Source organism: Halichoerus grypus, chromosome X (assembly GCF_964656455.1).
Source record: "Halichoerus grypus chromosome X, mHalGry1.hap1.1, whole genome shotgun sequence".
NCBI classification, from domain to species: Eukaryota; Metazoa; Chordata; class Mammalia; order Carnivora; family Phocidae; genus Halichoerus; species Halichoerus grypus.
In genome coordinates this window covers 40,345,694-40,368,079 of record NC_135727.1, presented here as the reverse complement: position 1 = coordinate 40,368,079, position 22,386 = coordinate 40,345,694, and the positions used below count along the sequence as shown (strand labels likewise).

Below are 22,386 nucleotides of genomic sequence, written 5' to 3'. Positions count from 1 at the left end.
TGTCTGGGCTTGTTTTATGTCCTCCTAAGAGAGCTTAAGGCCTGTCTAGGAGAGAAACGCAAATAGGTCACATGGGTTAAGATGATCAGAAGTATATGGAAAAACAACTTACCAAACTCTGGAACACAGAGGCTTCGTTTTGTGTCACCCCAGGAGGGCACGGGCTGTGCTCCAACATGTGTCTGACCACAACTGGGGGCTTGATGCTGAGCCCTCCAAAGCCACATAGACTTAGGTAATGTGACCCAGTTCCTCGGTTTTGCAAAGAAGGGGCTGTGTAACGGGGAGAAGAGAAAGAGAGTACCGGTTTCTTCCTAAGGGCAAAAACCAGAATGTTCAGCATTTGTGGGAGGGGCAGGAGTTATGTTCTGCTTGAGGAATTCTTGCTCACTGGATGGGCAGGGTCAGGTGACAGACTTCCATAGCTCGGCCTGGCACCAGAATGGGCCCTGTCCAATTTCAGGAAAAGTGTTTCAAGTCTTAGTTTGCCCTAGCAATTTGGAACGGTGCCCTGCTGTCCCATTTCACAGACTTGCGGCGGGGGGGGGGGGGGGGGGGGCGGAATTGAAGGCAATTAAGCTGTAGGACCTTCTAAGGAAACTCTTGTTGAAGAATTCAATTGGGAGCCCCTAGGACCAAAGTTCCAAAGGACCCCTTGCCTTTTGCCAGGAGAAACCCATTCCTTGATCCTCTGCAAGGCAGAAGCTGCCAAGATGTTATGGATGCCTTTGCGGTGGGAAGAAGGGACTTAGAGCGAGCAATCTGTCCTTCAGTGACATTTAGTGGTCTATGTCATTCTTCATAAGGCTAGCAACTGCTCTTCAGCAAGTTTGAAGACTGTTGAAACAGATCCTATATTCTCAGGTTTGGGGAACTGGATGTAATTGGGTAATTTTTACCCACAAAGATCTTTGAGGTCTGCAAAAAGCTACATTCCCATAGAAAATAATCCCTTCAAATTAACATCTCGATGCAGCCTGTCTCGAGTGTGAGGTGGAAGGGTGGGGGATGGTGGTGATTAGTGGGATGAGGCCGGACTGGAGGCCTTGCAAGGCCTCCTGCAGCCCCGAGACTTGACAGTTCCATGTGGATGTTACTTTTACAGCCAACAAAATCTGAGAGGGGATTCTCTGGAATTTTGACTTTGGATATCGGAGCCCCAGATTTTGACCTGCAGCTGCCCATTTTAGGGATCACTATCCTTTTTACCTCCATAAAGACATTTAAGAGGTTAGTCTGGGCTCCCAGTTTCTAGAATCTCTCTGGTGAGAGGCCTCTTGGGTCACCTCCTGAGGCCTCCTTGGATGAGCAATTCTGGGAAAATGTTATGCAGCAGCAGAGACCCCCCCCACCCCCCCACCACCCAACCAAGGGTGTACTTTGCTTGCTCTGTTCTCAGGGCAGATGGCCACACGTGTGCCAGCTCTGGCCCACAGAGTAGGCACATCCCCCTTTGTGGAAGTCAACAGTGACAGACCCTTCTATGATGCTTTCCTATGCTCTCCTCCTCTTTTCTTCTCCCTCCTTCTCACCTCTCAATACATCCAAACTCCTAGGGAAGAAACTGCTGGTTGCTTACTCCAACATCCGTTCTTCTCTTCCTTAAAAACAGAAACTTGGATTTGTTTGGGGATGGCAATGTACCCATTTAAAGAAAGCCGGCCTCAGGAGGAGTGACCAGACTGAGTGTTGGCCAAGGAGATGTTAAGCAGAAGTGTTGTGCAGTATTTCTCAGAAGCTTCCTCAAAAGGAAGGAGTGATTTTTCTTTCCCTTTCTCCTTTCTGCTGTCTGGATTGTGGATACAATGGCCGGAGCTTGAGCAGCCCTAATGAGCAATGAGGCAACACGCTAAATAGGGTGGGATGGCAGGTTGAAAGAAATTTAGGTCTCTGCTGACTTTACAGAGTCAGCCTGTCAACCCTGGACTGCCTGCCTTCAGACTTCTCTTATGGGAGGCATAAACTTCTATCTTTTTAAAGCAACTGTTAGTATTTTTTTTGTTATGAGAATCAGAGCTGATCCTAACATGGTACCCACTCCCTAAAATGAGACTGTAGCTTGACAAGTCACTCCAGATAATGGGGTGGAGTTTTATGGGTTAAAATATGGATATGGAGAAAAGTGAGCTTCTGTAGAATAACTTAAAGGAAAACAGTGGGGATTTTTTAATTTAATTAATTAATTAATTAATTACTTTAGAGAGCGTGTGAGCGATGGGGAGGGGCAGAGGGAGAGAGAGAAAGAATCTCAAGCAGACTCCATGCTGAGTGCAGAGCCTGATGGGGGGCTCCATCTCACAACCCTGAGATCATGACCTGAGTCGAAATCAGGAGTCAGACGCTTAACCGACTGAGTCACCCAGGCGGCCCAACAGTGGGGATTTTCTTAGTCAAGAGGCATAGAAACACCACTGGGCTGTATGCATTTTCCCTTCACAACAAGCCCCATGAAAACCCACATCACATCTCTCAGATTTGCCCCAGTATTCTTAGTGCTTAGCCCAGTGCCTGACACATAGAACAGGTTCAATTAAAAAATTGTTAAGACAGGGGCGCCTGGGTGGCTCAGTCGGTTAAGCGTCTGCCTTCGGCTCAGGTCATGATCCCAGGGTCCTGGGATCGAGCCCCGCATCGGGCTCCCTGCTCGGCGGAGAGCCTGCTTCTCCCTCTCCCTCTGTCTGCCGCTCTTCCTACTTGTGCTCTCTCTCTATCTCTGTTAAATAAATAAATAAAAATCTTTAAAAAAATTATTAAGAGAATAAATAAGTCATCGCTTTCATAATCGATGTAATCAATAGGCCATTGACTTGTATGATTTGAAAGACTTTGGGAAATTTCCCTCTGCCTGTCCCCATCCACAGATTTCTTCCGCAACCCACCATCACCTGCCACAATATCTGAAACTCTTATAAATTTATCTATTAATCAGTCTGTGTCAGGTACTGTGTTCGATCCTGGGGTTGGAGCGGTGAGCAAAACAGGTGTGGGTCCCGCCCTTGGGGAGCTTCCAGGGCAGTGAGGTAGAAGCAACAAACAAAAATATGTGAATTAGTCATTACAATCTGGGATAAATGCAGTGAAGGAAACACTAACGAGGGCAACTTCTTTAGACAGGGTTATGGGCGAAAGCGGATAGGAACAAACTTGGCCATGCGGAGAGTGGGGTGACGGTGCCGGTGGGAGCGTTCTGCTCTGAGGGACTCACATGCACAAAGGGTCCGAGGGTGTTCAAGGAATGAAAGAAGCTCGGTAGGGCGGGAGCTTGGTCAGAGCAAGGGAGTCACACGCGGAGAGCCTGGAGAGGTCAGCAGAGGCCAGATCACGTAGGCACTTGCCGGCCAGGGGAGGGAATTTGGACTCTATCCTAAGTGCCGTGATAAGCCTTTGATAAGCTCCAAGCGAGGGAACACCAGGATCTGATTTTGCATTAAGAAAGTCACTCCGGCTGCTGTGTGGAATGGGACAAGGTCCACCGGGCAAGCAGGGAGCCCGATGCGCGAGACTTGTGCCCATATGAGACAGGGAGCCCGTGTGAAAGATGAGGGTGGCTTACACCGGGTAGTGGCAACAGGGCTGGAAAGAAATAGAGGGGATTGGGGGTGCAACTGTCGAAGGTCAAGTGGACCAAACGGGCAATGGACTGGACGTGGGAGCTGAGGGGGAGGGAGGAATCTGTGTGGATGGTGGTTCCACTAGGGGAGCTGGGAGTTCAGACTTTGATTTTGATCCAGTGGATCTTGATATACTCGTGAAACATACAAGCGCAGCTGGTGAAACATACACATGGAGCTGTGCAGGGGACAGCTGGATATTGGAGGCTGGAGCCCAGGGAAATGCTTAGGACTGGAAGTGTAAATTTGAGAGTCATTAGGGCGGTAATGTTGCTTTAGACCTTGGGAGTGGTTGGCCCCGACCAGAGAGAGAGTGCAGAGGGGGCAGAGCGGAGCCCAGAGGCGCTCCAGCAGTTAGAGGAGGAGAGGCATGCAGAGGCGATTGAGAAGGGAAGGTAGAATTCTTTGTGTGCTACCCATCCTCCCCAAAAGAATGTTTTAGAGTTTGAGGAGGCTGGTGAATAGCACCCCTTTTCTTCTGCCTGCAATCAGAATCAGTCGACACACACACACGCACGCACACACAAGTCAGACAGAAGAATATCGCCTTTATTAAGCATGAAGCAGCCTGTCTCATCGGCTCTCTCCATACGGAAACATGAAACGAGCTCCATGTCTGACCTGGTCTGTGCCTAGCAGAGTACCTGGCACACAGTAGGTACCAATGTTTGTTGAATGAATGGATCCAGATGTCAAGATTGAAACGATCTTCACCGATCATCCAAGAATTACCTGCGGAGCTTTAAACTGCCCATGCACAAGTTCTAATCCCAGACCGATTTTCTCGACATTTCTGGGGATGAGGCTGAGGCATTGGGTTGCATTAAACTCTTGCCAGGTGACTCCAATGTACAGCCAAGGTTAAGAACTATTGCTCTGATGGGGCACCTGGGTGGCTCAGTGGGTTAAACGTCCGACTCTTGGTTTCGGCTCAGGTCATGATCTCACAGTTGTGGGATCTCGTGGGATCGAGCCCCACGTCGGGCTCCATGCTCAGCAGGGAGTCTGCTTGAGATTCTCTCTCTCGCTCTCCCTCTGCCACTCCTGCTCGTGCTTTCTCTCTCTCTAAAATAAAATAAATAAATCTTAAAAAAAAAAAAAAAGAACTATTGCTCTGGTCCAATTCCTCATTTTACAGATGGGGATACTGAGGCCCAGAGCGAGAGGGTCCATCTGTAATACCAGGGGACTCGTCCTGGCCCTGCTGTCGACCGTGTGAGTAGCTGGGACAAGTTTCTTTCTATGGGCTTCCGGGTCCTCCTCTGGGGGTGAGGAGGTTGGGACAGCTCCCTCCAGCCCTAAAGGCGTATTACTCTATTCTCTTATCCCAGGTGTTACTGAATTCGCTGGGCCATCACTTGCTGCCTCGAGATGCTTCTGCATGATGAGTAGGTTAGTTTCGCACCCGAAATGACTGGGTTCTGGATGGCAGTAGGCAGCAAAGCTGAGATGTTTGGGACAGTTCAGGACCTACAGAGCCAGTCTTTGGTAGAGAATTTGTTCAGTTTTCCCTTAAGTGGTGGCAGCAAGAAGCTCATCAGGGGAACAAGAACAAAACAGAGGAGCCCAGCTGAGGAAGGTCCAATGGGCTGGGGCCACCCTTCTTGTTCATTCACAATCCTCCTCTTCTAGTTCTTGTTTTCCTTCGCCCACCCCCTCCGACTTATGTCTTTTTCCTTCCCTTCCTGCTCTCTCCAGTTATCTGCATCAAACACAAGTCTTTCAGAGGCGACCCTATCCCTCTGCCGATCTAAAGACGTCCTCCCCTGCAACTCACCCACCCTCTCCCATTTGAGTTTGGTGACTCAGAGCTTGTGTGTGGTCACAATATGGACAACCAGAAGGGCTTCGTGAAACGAGAAAGGCTGGGATAAGGCTGTAGGTGGCTCCTGGCTCTACTAAATCACATGGGGTATTGGGGCGCTGAGCCATGGGTTGATTTTTACAATCTTTTTTTTTTTTTTTTTACGTTGGTCCCATGCCCAACGTGGGGCTTGAACTCGTGACCCTGAGACTAAGAGTCACATGCTTTACCAACTGACGCAGCTAGGTGCCCTGCCATGGGTTGATTTTTAAAGGTGGATATTTCTCCAACAACCTGATCAGAACTCAATATGAGGATGAACAGAATCTGGGGGCTGGAAGGAAAACTGAGGCCTAGAGCAAAAAGGTAATGTGTAGAAGTCTCACGGCTAATGGGCCCTTCCTGGCCTGGGTACTTACTAAGCAGCGGGCTTAGAAGTGATCCTGGGTAATCATTTTGTTTTGCACGCGGGAAAACAGGTCTGGTGACACCAATGACTTGCCCAAAGTCACACAACTTGTTACCCCAGGACTCCCAACTCTTCTTTTTAGAGTACCTCAGCTACCCCAAAGAGACCTTTAGGGACTAGTTTATTCTGCTAGATGGTGGGGCCTTGATGAGGACTCTGAAGAGGAAATGCCCAAAAAAGAAAAAAAAAAAAAAAAAAAAAAGGACCAAAGGATAAAAACGGAGCCATCACAAACCTCAATGTTCCCAGGGGGGGTTTCCTGTCTCTTTCTGTGACACCACCCCCACTGGCCCTTCCTCCTCCCTCACGGGGCCTCTCTGGGGGCGGCCTCCACGGTGTGGCTCTGGGCCTCGGCTTGGCCTCCTCTGCACCCACTTCCGGGGGCGCAGGTCCACTCACATCATCACTGCAGCTCTTGTGACCCGCAGACAATCCTGCACCTGGCGCTCTGGCCCTGGACTTCGCATTACGCTCCACAGCTCGTTCTAGGCTATTTCCATATGTGAATATGTTGAGCCCCGCTGCAAATCAGATTTGGCATTCACCTTCCCTCTGAATATCTGCAGCCCTGTTCCGACACCCGTTCCCTTCGGTGCGTCCGTCCGGAGTCTCTCAGTCCTCCAGACCCAGATCTGTCAGGTCACCAGAGGCCGGGGTGGAAGGGGGCGGGAGTGGGGACTCGGTGTTTAACGGGGCCAGAGTTTCAGTCTGGGAAGCTGAAAAAGTCCGGAGACGGATGGTGGTGCCACGATTAAAAACAACAGAACCAAACCAAACAAACTCTTGAGTGATCCTTGACTCATGGCTCCTTCGCTCTCTCCTCCCGGACTCACTCTGTGACTGCGTTGTGCTGATTTTTCACTTTGCGCTTCAAAGGTTCATATCCTCCAGCATCACCAGGAGAGTGATCAGCTCCGGAGCCTCACTCCCCTCTTTAGTCTGGGAGTGGGGCCTGGAATCTGCATTTAAAGGAACTTCCCCACCTACCTCCTGCGGATGGATCGCAGACCACGCTTAGGGAAAGGCGCCCTTTCGGTGTCTCTTGGTTTTGTCCCTTTGTCTCCTTTCCACGGACCCCCTGCCCCCCGCCCCGCCCTGTGCCTGCCCCCCAGCTGGCCCTCATCACCTCACACCTGCCTTTCTCCGCCCCGGCCTCTCCAGCTGCCAGCACCCATCTTCTGCAAATATCTCTGGCATCACATCACCGCCCTGCTTAGAAGCCTACCATGGCTCCCTCAGACCTATTAGATCCTAGCTCAATTCACTTGGCTGGGAGCCAGCCAACTTGGCCTCCCATCCTCCGTCTTTCCCCCTTCCCCGTTCACTTCCATCCCCCCACGGAGGCCCGATGGTCATGTTTGATCTTACGGCGGCCCCTCCACTAGTTTGGGGTGGTCTCCTTTCTACCCGTCCCCGAGACACTTCTGCTGACACAGGAGGAATTCCGAAAACTGTGGAGATTCTCTGGCCCGTTTCTCAGTGTATCTGTCTCCCCTCCCCACCAATCCTGGTTCTGCCATCACTAGCTCCGGGATGTCCTCGGGCAAGCTGCTTCCCCTTTTCCTGCCTTAGAGTTTTCATTTTCTCATCTGCAAAATGGGGATCTTAATGGTACATCCTCCTAGGTTTGTGGAAAGGATTCGAAGGGGCAATACATGTAAAAGGACTTAGAACGGTGTCTGACCCAAAGTGCGGGCCATGGAGGTGTTGGCTGTTATTCCTAAGTATTGTGATTATGGCCCCTTCCAGCCAGCTTCCCCCGCCCCCCCCCCCCCGGGAAACCACTTCTGCTTGGAATAGCTACCCAAAGGAGTTCTCTGTCAAACCTTGCCTGATCTAGCAGAGGTGGTTAAATATTAAGTATTTGGGTTCCGATGAGCTTCTCTGCATGAGACAACCTGAGGAACTGGGCTGTCTACAAAGCTCTAATTATGTTCATTAATTTCTAACTGACTAGGAGGAGAGAGGGTGAGATTTGAAAGCAAGAGATTTTTCCAGAATACGCACGATGATGTTAGGGCCACTTCAAAATACCCTGAAGGGACAGGGGGCTGTGGGCCTTTTTTCCTATGATCTTTCTAGACTCCTTCTCCCTACACTACAGTCCCAACCACCCAGCTTCCTGATCTGCTTGCCCCCTGGGTTCCTTCTGGGAGCCCAAGCAGGAAAGCCTTTCCCTGCGGTACTTCCTAGCCCAAGAGCTTTGCACCTTGTACCCCAGTAGTCCTTGTCTGTAAATAATCTACCGCCCACATTTCTGTTCTACTTTTCAAATCCACCTCTCTGCTTTTGTGGCAAATACAATGAATTCCTTTAAAAGCACCACTGAATTATGTGTCCCCCCCTCCCCGATAAACACTAAAAATTCAACTACTGTTGGGCTGGGGGAAGTCTGAGCATATTTTTGACATTTTCCAAGGGCCCTTTGCTGTCACAGAGGCTGGGAACCACTGCCCCATGGGGTACGTGGGAGCCGTGGGAGGAGCACCAAGCTCACGGGCTCTCAGTTTCCCTGTCTGTCAAATGGAGGTAAATCACAACTGCCTCTTTTCCTAAGGTCAAAAAACCGAATGTTCCGCATTCATGAGGAGGGGCATGGAGCAGCGTGGGGAGGGTGGCCGCCATGGGGATCAGGTGAGATAAGAGATAGGAGGGTTCTTGGGGGAGGAAGCAAGCCCAGGCAGGGGAGCATCAGTGTTGCTGTTCTTCTGGTTCTTGTCCTTGTTCTGGGTCCAGCTGGATCAGCTGAGCCCAGAACCCCGAAGCCTGTGAAGGTCCTTCCAAGGAGCAGCATGTTCTTTTTGCCTTTCCCCACCCCTACTGGGTTTTCTGGGGAACAACAACACAGCTCTGCTCCTGGATGTGACCAACAGCCACAAAGTTCCTCTTATCTAGTCTAGCAACCGCTGTGCCTCAGAAGCTGTAGTGTTTGTCTCTGTTTAGTCGCGGTTGCCTAGGAAACAAAGCTGTTCTCTCTTTCCCACTATGGGACCGCGGGCCAGTTTTTTCCCCTTTCTTGTAGGGAAGGGCTGGATGACCAGAGAGGGCCGTGGGTTTGCTGAGCCATCTTCTGGGTTTGTGTTTTGTTTTGTTTTGTTTTTTTGCAACTGTGGGTTCTTGTTTGGCTGCAAAGTGGGTGTGGGAAGTCTCCAGCTGAACTGAAGAGCCGAAAAGTCCCTCAGCACTTCGTGGAAGGGGGAGGGGCTCGTGGGCTGGGGAGAGCCGTGTGTGGGCGGCCGCCTGGTCCAAAGCTTGTCCCGGCAGCTGTGAAATGTGCATGCCCTGGTCGAATCGGCCAGCCTGGACAATGACCTTGGCATGAGGAGTACAGAGGTTAGGAGCAGGTGGGGCAATTGGGATTTGAGAGGCCAGCAAGCTGGGGTTTGTCATGTTCTGAAGGAGAGTTCTGGCAACTGGAAAAGAACAGGTCATCCATCACGTCTGACCTCTACAGCGAAGGAAGCGTGGCATTTTGAATATATTTGGGTAGCGACTGGTACAAGGGAGGGGGCTGAGGCCTCTTGGTCCTTGAGGTTTGTGGCTCAGGAAAATCAGGGAGTTCTGCTAAATTTCGAGTGGCAAAGGGATAGGTGGAGATGCTATAGGAGGCTGAGACGGAAGGGGATCATCCCCCCGGGGAACACGGCAGGGCTCAGTACACAGCGCAGGGTCCAAGGTGGCTCCAGGTGAGGGGTGTGGTGGTGGGGGGTGCATGGAGTACCCATCAACAGAATCAGAGAAACGGCAGGACTCTGGACGCCAGAGGCTTGGGGCCAGGGAAAGGGTGATGGGTGAGAACGGACCCCAAAGGGAGCCAGAGGAAGGAAGTGGAGTCAGGATCCTTAGACCCGGCCATGGCCACACAGCTGGTGGGGTTTGTGAGCTAACTCTCAGCAGTGACAGGTACACCAGCACGGATCCAGGGCATCTTTCCTGGGGGGAGGGGGATTCGACTCGGGCACCGCATACGTTCTGTGTCCTTTTCTCACGACAGTCCTCTTAGCTCCTCACGTGGAATGGTATTAAGGAGGATGCACGAAGTGATCCCGATGTTTTCAGAAGAGGGAAGAGGCCCACTCGTGTTTATTTGGTCCCCTCACATGGATATCATGCCCTTTTCTTCTGGGCCTCCTTGGGAGGTCTCCTTCCTCCCAAATCGGCCCCTCAAGCTGAGGTTACGTGTTACCGGTCACCTTGCCACTCACTCTGAAGCCGTCTTAGGAAAGCAGGAGCAGGACAAGCGACAGATGTGGGGTGGAGTCTCAATTCGCCTAATAGCCGTGTGACTCTGGACAAGTCACACACGGGCTGAGCCTCAGTCTCCTCGCCCGTACAACGGGGGTGTTTACGCTGGATTAAGGACGTAGCCCTGGCCTGCCACTTAGGAGGTGCTCACTAATGTTCAGGGAGTCGGAGAAACAGCGCCCCCGACCACCCGCTCCATTTATACTCAGACACCAGGTTTATTTTTAGAAAAAAAAAAAAAAGAGCAAAGTTTATTGAAATTTCAAGCTACATTTGAAAAATCAAAATCCAAATCCTGGAGACATATCAGGATAAGGTGTCAGAAAGTGGAAAGTGTTCGCTGCCTCAGAACCCCCCCCAGACACAAGCTCCCTGAGCACATCACCCAGGCACCAGTTGGGTCAAAGCCACCCCCTTGTCCATCCCTTGTCCATAAGGGGACACCAGCAAGCCAATCATTCCGTTCACTTGAGAATTTTCCACAAACGTAAAGAACAAAAGTTTTTGCATGACAATGTGAAGGCCCCCGGCTGATCTTCTCTCAACCCCATTCTATGTAGTCAGCACCAGTGAATGGTGGGTTTGGCATTCGAAAGGGGGCCTCCCGTGTCTCCAGGGGACAGATGGGGCGAGGGCTGCAGCAGCGAGGCTTCCCTGGCGGCTGCGTTCAGAGGCGGGCCCCTCCCCGCCTTTCCTCTATAGTCTTACTGAACAGAAAGGACGAACTGCATCAACTTGGTAAATGAACACAGTCAAAGAATGAGCCTGAAGAGATAAGGGACCAGTTGATACCCCCAAAGCCGGTTAGGCCCTTCAACACATCAGTGTGTGTGTGTGTGTATACGTCGCTACACTAAGATACAGATCTAGCCCTATGGGTTTATATACGCATGTATGGCTATATAGAAAACCTATGCCGACACTAACCAAACAGAACTTTGTAAGCGGTCATCCCAAAGCCGTAATCCCACACTGGGCTGTGCACAAAGCCATGCATTAGACCATATTAACCAACAGAAGGCGGACTTGGCTCAATCTCTCCTATCTGTGGCCCTGCCTTGGCCAGGCAGGGGAGAAGAGAGAGGTTGCCTCTGCTCAAAACACAAGTGGCTTCTTCATACGAACAGTCGTTGTCAGGCAAAGCTGCTGAAGATGTCCATGGAAATGAAAAAAACAGACCCCTTATGCTTTCTGGAGTAAACTGGCGTCACATCTCACACTACCTTTCTCCTTTGCCAGTTGCAGCTAAGTTGCCCAGGCCCTGGGAGCCCCCAGGGCACGGTGGCATGAGAGGCTCACTGGCGGGGGGAGGGGGGGTGACGAGGCCCCATGCAACTCAGCCTCCAGAGACCTGCTCTTTGTCAGGGGTCTGTCACTGGAGTGGACCCAGGTGGCCATGTCCTTAGGACATCTCTTGGCACCAGCTATGCTAGGTGTAAAGTTCTCCACGTGAGATGACGCTTGGGGAACCAAAAACAAACTGGAAAGAACTAGGTAGAACAAGTTTAGTGGCTCTGCCCACCCTGAGGACAGAGCCACTTACACCGCAGAACCACCGGGGGCCTCGGGCGCTTGCGGGGTTTCGGGAACCGGCTCCTCGGGGCTCAGACGGGACTGGAACTTCTCCAGCTGCTCTGGGCTCGCCAGGGTCTTCAAGAGGGTGTTCTCACGCTCCAGCTGGGAGTTCTTCTCCACCAGCTCTCGGATCTGCTCCTTCAGGATCTCCACCTCCTCTCTGACTGCGTACATCAGATGATTCTTCACCAGATCCTACCACAGGGGGAATCACAACAAAGCCATCCAGTAGCCGTCGCAGGCTCTCTGCGGCACCGTCACCCCACCGTCGGGGCGTCCCCTGGGCCACAGAGCCCCGACCTCCCCTCAGCACGCTGGCCCCGAGGCCTTGTTCCTCCGAAACACTTTGGCCTCACCCAGGAGAGCTGCACGACTGGGTCATGCTCGAGCTGGGAGCCCAGCTTTGAGCTGCAGAGGATCCCCCTCTGCAAGTTTCTAGCGGCTTTCAAAGCTGGCTCCTTAGGAGTCCTCTGCAGGTTGGTTGTGGGCGCTTGGCTCTAGCCTCACTGCCACCTCAGGTCCTGTTGCTGGCCCACCTCCCAGGGAGGACCTGCAGGCCACCCCAGTCTGTCTGCTGGATACAACTTCCCCAAGAGAACAAAGCTGGCTCTTCTGGAGCCTCCTCCCCTCCACACGACCCAGCACACCAAGCTGGAGTTGCGCCTGCGGCGTGGCCTGGCCTGACAGGACACCGGCCCTGGGGGAAGGTGCCCGGATGGGCGCCTCTGCTCCGAACCTGAGGACCGCGCCGAGAGCAGGGAGTGCTGTCCCTGGACGCCAGGGCACAGAGAAGTGGTTGCTAACGGCTGGATGCCCCAAGCCCCTGCAGCCATTTTGGCTGCTCCGTGGAGTCTGACCTCCACCTGGGAAGGAGAGGGAGAAGGGGTGGGGTGCTTTGCTTCCTGTTTCCTCCCAACTCCTGACCCCAGCCCAGGCTCTGCAGAGGCACTGCAGTGCGCCTGATCCAATGAGCTCCGGCCCCTGCCAGATGCGGGCTGCAGACAAATGCAAGTGTCTGAGCTCCCTGCCCTGCCACCGGCCCAGGCGCGAGCCCGAGGCTGCAGCAAGGAGAGGGAGGAGGAGAGGAGGGGGCCCAGCCAGGGCAGACTGCAAATGCCCTAAAAAGGTACCCCTCTGACCGGACACTACCTAGGGCCTCCAAGAGGAGGGGAAGCAGCCTGTCGGCTTCCTCAGGCTCTGGCAATAAATGGCTTTTGCACCCACCCCCTCAGTCCTGTCCCAAGTTACATAAGCAGCGGCTAGGTCTGGGGATGGGAATGACGCAGTGATGCCACTCACCATGGCCTGCTCGATCTTGTTGTCTATGGCCACCACGCTGGCTCCAGACGCACTGCCAAGACAAAAAGCAAAGCGACCGCGTTACCCACTTGGTTCCACTCTGAGCACCTGGCAGCTGTAGCCAAAGTCCTCCATCTGCCCCGGTTCTTCCTCTCTCCCGCCTCCTTGCCTCCCTGGCCCGATGTCCCGGGCACTTTGTCCCCCAGGCCGCCCCGGCAGGAAGCTGCAGCTGCACCTCCCCAACCCGCTGGCTCCCCGCCGCAGCCGCCCAGAGCTCCGCGTGGAGCCGCGCGCGGGTCCCGGGGCGCACGGGCGAGCGTGGCCTGCTCGGCGGCCCGGGCGACAGGCAAACAATGGGGGCGTGCGGCGCAGGGAGTCCCCCCGCTCGGGCGGCCCGTTCCGACGCCGGCCCAGAAGGGCCCCGGGCGGACCTACCGCGCTCCGAAGCTAGCTAGGAATTCCTTCTCGGCTCGAAAGCTTCCGGCCTGCTCCCCGGCGGCGCACGGCGCGCGGCCAGCCCCTGCCCAGCCCGGCCCAGCCCGGCCCCGCCGCCCCTCTGCCGCCGGCTGCCTCCGCCTCGGGCTGCAGCAGCTCCTCCTCACGGCGCGGCGGCCGCAGGGACGCTCCGACGGCGGCTCCCAGCGCGGCGGTGACCCCCTTCCCTGCGTCCCCTACCCCCGCCCCTTCCCAGGATGCTGCACCGCGGGGAACAGGGACCGGCGGCGCACGGCTCGCTCGAGATCCCGCTCGCAGCCCAGCCCCCGCCGGCGCCTCGGCTTCGGGAGCTGAGGCCAGGGGTTTACCTGTTATCCAGCTTAACGGAAACCACATCCCCTCCAAGCAGGGAAGAGAAAAAGGAGATGTTGAAATTGTGCAGCTGATAGACCGCCACCTCCATGGGGGTCTGATACATTTCGGCGTTCATGGCTCGGGCGGCCGCGGAGGTCTGGCCGGGCTGGGCGGGCTGGGCGGGCTGGGCGGCTGCCGGGCGCTGGCGCGCTGCACCGGGCTGGGCTCTGCGAGTCGGGCCCCGGGGGCTACGAGGGGGGCGAAGGCTGCCGATCGGACCCGAAGCCAGGCAGGCTATTCAGGGTCGAAGGGAAGTGACTCGAGGGGTGTCACCTAGTGTGTCACAAACTCCACAGCCGCCAGTCCAACCCAGACTCGGAGATATTTCGGCTCCTGCTTCTTTATATAGGAGGAGCCGGCTGCGTCACATGGCGTCAGGGGCCATGCAAATGAGTCCTGTACCGGGCTTTGTGGTCCAGTTAAACCACATCCCCTCCCTGAACCTTAGGCTAGGACTGTAAACAGTTCAGCACTTTCCTGTGCCAGCTGGCATCTCCAAAGAGGGCTCTGGAGATTGGTAAAAACCAAACTGGAGCGGATTCTTCGAGAAATAAGTACGAACGCCCTAACCAGAGAAGAGAGCGCTCAGTAAAGGGGGGCGCTGGTTTTCAAAGCTCTTCTTCAGGTGTCAGCCGGCATACCCCCAGGGCTTTGCAATGCCATCGCACACCACACGCCCTGGGTACCCACCTTCACCATCAGGAGGCTCACCTCCTTCCCACCGCCTGCCTTCTCAGCCTTCTCTTCTGCACACATACTTTGTCACCTGCATATCCCATCACCCAGCCAGCTGGCCCGCTGGTCTGCCCCCAGCCCCAGCAACTATCCACTGACCCCCTCCTTTGGATGTACCCCTCTGTGTGCTGACACATGCACAGATCTGTGACATGCTCGGGACAAGAGAGTGTCCCAAGAAGTCAGATGAGTGGGGGAACATGTACAAGGGGGAAGCTGGCAGCCAGGTGGGTGACAGAGGAGGTGGGGGGAGACAGCAGGGGAAAGAGTGCTGGAGTGACTACAAGATGCCAGCCCCTTTTTCTTTGGTCGCCGCACCCTACTCTGCAGAGAAAATACATTCAACATTATCCAGGATTTCATGTCCGTATTGTTAAAAACAAGATCTTGTCACTTTCCTATAAAGAGCAAATGACAACAAAACTACAAAACAAGGCTACTTACAAACCATCCCAAGAAAATATCTGCTCCATGATGGGTCCAGCCATAGGTAGGGTTAAGAGGCTACTTCAGGAACACACCAATTCCGAGTTACAAGGAAAATGAGGTGATTGTTGCCTACTAAGAGTTACATACGTTTCCATCAAAATACATTTTCCTTCTTTTCAGCTTCAAGCTTAAAAAATAAAAGGCAGCAGAGGCTTTAGGAGCTTTGCTTCTACTCTGTCCTAAGTGAGGCCACCTGGTGGACAGAGGCGGAATTGCAGCCAGAAGGAGCAACCTCGCCTGAAGAAGGGACAGGTGATGATGCAACTGCAAGTATTATTTACACCAACTCAGGGCCATACGGAGAACATTGGGTTCCACCACACATACAATAGTCTGGATGAAGCTAGGGCCAGTGCCCATGAATCAGTTTGTGATTCAGGCTGTGGTCCAAAGAAATACCCTAATGCAATCATGCTACTGGAAAAGTACTAGGGCCTCTTATCAGCAAAGAAGGTAGTTATTATTTGCCTCAGGATATTTCTCCTAACCAGGTGCCTGGCACCGGCACCCTGGCCGAAGCCCCACTTAGGCCCAGTCTTAAGGCCTTGCTTTTCTCCAGGCTACCCGCGCACTTATGCCAAGGAACAGCCAATATTGGCCACCATGACGCGGGGCTCCCCCTGGGAAGAATCGGCAAAGCACGGACAAGAGAACTCCCTACGCACACCTACCCAGCAGCCCAGTGTGGTGTTTTTCTTCACCCTAGGTGAGCTGGGAGACCCTCCCCATCTCAGGATACTATGTTGCCTTTAGGTCACAAGCCCTCCCAACAAGGTGTTTATTTGCACGCAGCTGTGTGTAGTAAGCAGAACAAAGGGCAGACTCTATTTATAGGTCATTGAGAATACTGGCTGAGAAAAAAAAAAAAAGCTTTCTTAAATCAGAAGCTTAACTGATACTGGAATTCCCTGATATATTAATCTGCCCTCTGTGCCACACAGAGCTTTCTTGGCCCTAGGAAGAGTCTCAGACCTGCCACTGGCTTGTAAATCTTTCTTGAACTAACTATTGCTACCCACCCCCAAGATTCCAAGGGAGATGATGAAAAGAAAGAGAGATAAATAAGCTGGGTTGGCAGAGAAAAAAAACCACCCCCTGGGAGACAAGGCATAGGACAGAAAAAAACCTAGCTCCTTCCAGGGGGACTCCCTTATATGGAGGCAGAGACAGAGAAATCAAGGTAGTTTGGGAAAGGAAAGGAAGAGAAGTCAAGTCTGCAAGCAAGGCTGTGTTTGAACTGTAACTTAATGATACTTCAATTACAAATAAGCTGAGTTTGATGGGGCGCCTGGGGGGCTCGGTCGGTTAAACTTCTGAATCTTGGTTTCAGCTCAGGTCATGATCTCAGGGTTGTGAGACTGAGCTCCACGGTGAGCCCCATGGGCTCTGCACTCGGTGCAGAATCTACTGGAGCTTCTCTCCCTCCCCCATTGTAACCCCCGCCCCCCCACCCCGGTCGCGCATGCATGTTCTCTCTCTCTAAAAATAAATAAAATATTTTTCTAAAAAAAAGCTGAGTTTGAGACCCACTGACAACAATGGCTACCATTAAGTGAGCATCAGCTATGGGCCAGACATTTGTGCCGGCTGCCCCAACAAAGCCTGTGCTGTAGGCACTGTCACCATCATTTTACAGATGAAGAAACCATGGGTCTGAGAGGCTACCTTGCCCAAGGTAGCACAGCTAATACATTATAGAGCTGGGACTCCACAGAAACCAAGTTCTTTCCCACCACACTTAGTAGTGGGGTAGGGGGTAGGTGTGTTGAGTAAGTAAATTAATGCAGTGGGGGGCTGGGTTAGAGGTGCAGGGAAAGTAGTGAGGAAGAAGCAAGGATAAGGGCAGGATAAGTGGTCCAGAGGCCGAGTTTTCTGACACTCATGGCAGGGGAGAGCAGCATCAGGGACCAGAAGCATATCCAAAGTGTCCAAGTGAACCCTATAGGGGGGCTGGGCTCGCCCACATCATTTCAAAAGGCAGCCCCACAGTCCTCAAAGAAAGCTTGCTCCGTCTAGAAAATAGGAGTTATTAATCCAACTGGGTGGCTCCCACAATGGAAATATGTAGCCCTGGGGTAGATGATACCCCAAATAAGGGAAGTAGTCTCAGAATAATAATCATAGTCCAGTCAAACCTCCAGTTCCTAGGGCCTCACTAACTGGCATCCTTAATCCCCCCCCCCCTTCCTGCTGTGCTCAGCTTTTAGGAGAATGAAGCCAACCACAAGAAAACAAGCTCCTATCAGGGATTTAGTTTTAAAAAACAACTTCAGAAGGATGTCCCAGATTCAGCCCACACTCAGTCAGTCTCTCATTCCCTCTACACCTCTAGTTTGTCAGCTGCCAGCCAAGTGAGAAGTTATCACCTTGAGGCCTTAGGATCCACCATTAGCAAACGAAATGATGGCTGGATCCCAGGATCCCAGAGCTCGATCCCAGAGCTCGCTAAGGCAAGACAATGGACTTAAATGCCCCTGTAGAGAGATTTTTCAAACAAGGGCTGGGAGGAAAGGGAGAGGGAAGAAGGAGGAGGAATCTGAAAGGTTTTCTGCTTAACCCCTGGCACACTAGAAAATTCCTCTGCCCAGAATATCTGCGCCAAACCTTGCAGCAAGCGAGTGCAAGTTTGTGCTGTACAAGGTATCTATGTTCTGATCTAACTTTTCTGAGTAAAGTGCAGGTCCATGGGGCTCTCTGTGTCCCTAGGTCCCGTGGAGGTGGGCCCCACGCAGGAAACAGTGGGCTAGGGATTCAACAGCCCGGCCAACCTTGTGTGAATGTATCCAAATTCCCTTTCTTCCATCCTATACCCGACAAACTGGGCTGGACCCAAAGCCAGCCTAGCAACAGCGCCCAGGGCTGATGAGCCAGGTCCTTCGTTGGCACTCAGGTCTAGCCCTCTGGCCACGGGATTCTGCAATTAAACAGACACAGCCGCCCCACCCTCTCTCAGGGGCGACCTTCTAGAAGCAGGGTGGCATCATGAGGACAGGGCCAACTCCTTCGGTTTTAGGAGGCCCTGGAATCCGACTTGTTTGAGCTGGAAGAAGTGTCTCAGCATTCCTACCGGTCTGCTCCACTTCGAAAGCCAGACTCTCTAGGACAAGAGCGCTTCCTACTTCGGCTTCCCACGGGACAGCAGGACAGAGACTGGGCAGTCTGGGCCACAGAATGCGTGGGCCGGATCTCAGCACGCTGCTGAGGGGTGGGGAGCAGACTCCGGGTGGGTGCGGCAGGGTTGGGGGTGGCGATAAGGGGGAACATCTCACTTCCCTTTTTGTCACACTTGAAGCATTGTGTACCACGCAGCCCAAAGGAAACTCTTTATAGGCAAGTCTTCCTTATTTTCTACAGGGAATGTTCCACCCAAAGATTTTGGCGATGTTGCCAGCAAAACACAGGGTCTTGTGTCAGGAGAAGCGGAAAAAGACACGATGTGAGAGGTGCGGGACAAGCCACAAAGCAAACACAGGGTTAGAAGCTGGAAAAGGAAATCAAAAAGGATATTGAGCACTGGGGCATGAGCAGTTAATGGGACGGCTGAAAAACAGCCCTCCCCACTGACTCCTCCACCCCGGCCCCCTTCCGGCTGAAGCTCTGTCTACTGCTACTTACTTACTTGTCCCTTTTTCTGAAGAGGCTGGGGGAATAAGGAGGCTGAAATGCCATCGCTTAATTTGTCCTTGCTTCTGTCTTATCTTCTCTCTTTCCCTCTGGTTCCCCTCCAGTGTGGAACACCAGAGACAGGAAGGCCACTGCCACTTACATTGTTACTCTGGCTTCATGGAAAATCCCCAAAGTCCAGAAGGAGGGAAGCAAGAAGGAAAGACGGTGACAGAGAAAGCGCCTTGTCCTCTGTGGGTCATGTGAACTGCCCCGCATGGCCAAGGCCCAGAACTCCCCAATCTGGGGGGGCAGGAAAACAGGGAGGAGGATTCGGATACAGATGCAGAAGGCGATGGGGGGAGGGACCCCGAGGAGAACCCTGGTGGAGATGGCCACTGTCTTGGAGAAGCAGCTCCAACAACCGATTTGGGCCAAACCCTGACACCAAATGACGACAGGAGCAATGAATCGTGCCTTTCAGCTCCCTCGCGGACAGGGTCCCATGTGAGCTTCACAAACAATCTCCGAGTGACGCGAGGGATGGCAGGCAGAACCAAACCCCATTCTGACAGGGCAGTCCGCCCCTCCCCCTCATTCAGAGAGGTTCAAAAAGTGCTCTTGTCCGAACCATTTTCGTCACCCCAACTTTGGTGGCAAACCATGCATGAAGGGGAGGCAGTTTGTCCTGGTGTCTAGGCGAGACTGGAAGTACTGGCAACGTGATCCAGGAATGCTGTTTAGCTCAGTGGATCTTAAATCTCATGAACCTTGTGTCAATATTTATGCCTGTCTCCCTTCGCCTTATGCCTCGCAGCTGGAAAACTTTACCTCCATACTTTTTCCAAGCCCTCTTCTCATTTTCCACCCTCCCCACTACCCAGCTTCTGGCCGGAAATAGGTATTCCTGAAGAAGAGACTGCAAAATTAACCTTGGTGAATGGGATCGCCTCATCCTCCTCCTTCTCCACATCGCCCTGATCATTTAAGTCGGTTCAGCTCGATTCAGTTCAAGATTGACTGAATGCCCATTCAAAGTGCAAGGCCCGTTTCAGGGAAATTCAACCAAGCAAACAAACCAACTGGTAGTACAAGTCAAAAATTGTGCTTCCTTCCAGAATAACCTGGGTTTGATCTCAGTGAAATGTCTGCTTTGGGGAAAAAGCCTAGGGCTTGAGAGTGGGGTAAGGGTAGCTCTGGGTTCGGGAGGGCCGCACCCCTGCCATCCCTAGGCATCCCTTAAGTCCTCAGGATTGGCTGTGCTTTTTTTCTTCCCACCCTGGCCTTTGGCCCATGCCCATCTCGACGGGGATAACACAGCAGCCACAAAGTTTGGAGTTTCCATGGGACCGAAGGCTCCTCTGACATTGTGGCCCACAGGAAGTCTCACTCTGATTCTCTTCATGAAACTTCAGGGTTTGGGAACCGAGGGGTTCGTAAACCTTGTTTGTAAACAAAGCACAGATCTTTGCTCTCTGAGACAGGTGTCCATGTTTCGGGTGGGGGTCACCTCTACCTGCCAACCTCTCAGCCTTCCTTCCTTGGTTGGCTCCTCTTGGTCTTAACCTTCATTCCACTTCAACCTCCCAGACCTGCACCATCTTCAGGCAGGCCAGTGGCCTCCCCTCCCCTCCCCCGTGAGGGTCACGTTCCCACCCTCTGGGAATCCCAGTCCACTGCAGCCTGCCCAGGGGCAAGGAAAGAAAGCCGCAAGAACATGGCCGCTCTTCCTGTTTGCCCCAGCCCTACACCAGCCTATCTGAGCCAGGGAGACACTGGCAGGGCCTCTCCCCATCCCTTCTGCTCTATGGAGCAGCCCCAAGAGCTAAAATTCCAAGCCATTTTTTTTCCTGGCAGTTGCCAGGGTTACTTTGAGTGGTATGTGAAGGACTTGAGGCTATTGGCAATGCTTGGAAGACAAGAACCAGGAGGATCTTGTTGGGGCTGTGGAGCCAGCAGAAAAGAGGCCCATGAAGAGGCCAAGGTGGAGCACCCGGCTCCATTGTGGGCCCTGCTAGAGAATGGGTGACCTTTGTAGTGGTACAGGTTTCCTGGGGAACAACAGGATGGTAATAATGCCAGCCTCTTTAGGCCCTTGCGCTCCTGGGCCATGATGGCCAAGCGTTATGAGCCTCCCCGGGCTCTTGCATTGTACGCCCCAGGCCCTCGCTTACCTCACAGCAGAGCTATTCACCAAGGGCTCCCTTGAGGTAGCTCCTTGATCCTCCGTGGTGGGACTCTGACCGGTGAAGAGGGGCTCTGCCGATTGCGAAGGGCCTCCCACTCTCCAGCCACCCCCCCACCCCCATCCTGGAGCTTCCTGGATGGAAAGAAGGCAGCCTAGCTGGGGTGAGGGCAGGGGTGGGAGGGCACTGGGGACACACTACTTGGCCGAACAGAAAGGAAGAAGAGACACGAGGCAAGCTGCTCCCTGGGCAGCCCCTCCCCCCCAGCCACGGGAACAGTGCCAGGGATCTCAAAGGAGTCTTGGGAGGGTTAAGGAAAGGCTCCTGGCCTGGTTTGAGAGTTGCTGACAAGGAATACGCACACCTCCTCGGGAGGAAAGAGGAGCACAGACACACACACACACATTTATGTAAACATTCTCTCAGCTTTTCACCAAGTCCCATTCACAGAGACAGGCAGGAGCAAGGCATCATGCCTATCCTCCCTCTCTGCCTCCCTGTCTCCGAGTCTCTCTCGCTGTTGCCAGCTTCTTCCTGACCCGAAAGAAGTGGAAAGGCAACAGGACATGGCAAGATGGCAAGGCAGGACACTCTAGACCAAGCCAGAGTATCAAAAGACATAGCCCGGCTCTCTCTGCCATCCAGAGCTGGCTGCGCTCGGGGCAGACGTCATAGGTGATGGGGGAAGGGGGGGTGGGGAACCAGCTCAAGCCTCACACCGCACACCAGGAACAGGAAGCCCTGGTGCCGCTGGGTCCACAGGTTTCAAAGATGTCAATCACACATGAAAATAACAGAGAAATAAAAAAAATCAAGCACTAAGTGTAAACAATCAATCATATGAACGCCTAAGAAATGGCTCTCACAGGCTCCTCAGGAGGACAGTTCTAACTAGAGCCGGCCCCAGCATCAATGCCATGTGTGACTGGCTACACTAAGAAAAAGTCCTCTCGGCACAAGCTGTTTGCCCGGCCCGACTACTGTAGTGCCTACAAACGTCACTGTCCGAGTCAGACTCCTGGGTTCTCACAATCATCCCGGGACCTCTTTATAATTTGAGGAATTAGGAACGTTTTTTTTTTTCTCCATGTCAAAAGCCCTGGGAAAGGGCCACCGTCTGCCACTATCACGAATACTCAAGGAGGAAGTCAATTTTCATATTACTTTCAACAGGGTGGTCGTCAGTGGTCAGATCAGCACTGTAAGGCGAGTGGACACACAGCAGGGAGACCTTGCTGGTGGGCTGCAGAGGGAAAGAAATGGGTCTTCATGAGGTTCTTAACATCAGGATCGCCTGGGGAAGCTTGTGGAGAATCCGGACGTCCTGGGCTCCATCCCTAGATAATCCAGTGGGATGGTATGTGGCTTGGGAAGGGTGTTTTCAGATGGGTTGGAGGCAGCTCTTCTGTCCCTGGTCCCTGGGACTGCTTTTGGGAACCAATGGCCTAAACATGACAGCCAAGACAGGCTCTACCGAAAGAGTCCCCAGAGTGTCAGGGTCACCAAGATCTACTTTGGATG

At 53.1% G+C, this 22,386-nt stretch overlaps 1 protein-coding gene across 5 annotated transcripts in view; it reads right to left on the bottom strand.

Moving 5' to 3' along the window:
• Nucleotides 1-10,346: 10,346 nt before the first annotated feature.
• TSC22D3 (TSC22 domain family member 3) overlaps nt 10,347-22,386 on the bottom strand; it is a 63,039-nt gene continuing 50,999 nt past the window's right edge. Inside the window, exons 1-3 of one of the 5 annotated variants that reach the window (XM_078064361.1) lie at nt 18,696-18,760; nt 13,004-13,055; nt 10,347-11,899 (exon numbers count right to left, since the gene is read on the bottom strand). In XM_078064361.1, coding sequence (XP_077920487.1) covers nt 11,669-11,899; nt 13,004-13,055; nt 18,696-18,745 — 333 coding nt within the window. In that variant the 5' untranslated portion in view covers nt 18,746-18,760 and the 3' untranslated portion in view covers nt 10,347-11,668. Of the gene's footprint in view, nt 11,900-13,003; nt 13,056-13,438; nt 13,521-13,806; nt 14,183-15,031; nt 15,174-18,695; nt 18,761-22,386 lie in introns of those variants that run through there. The other 4 variants (XM_078064362.1, XM_078064360.1, XM_078064363.1 and 1 more) reach the window with 4 other exon arrangements.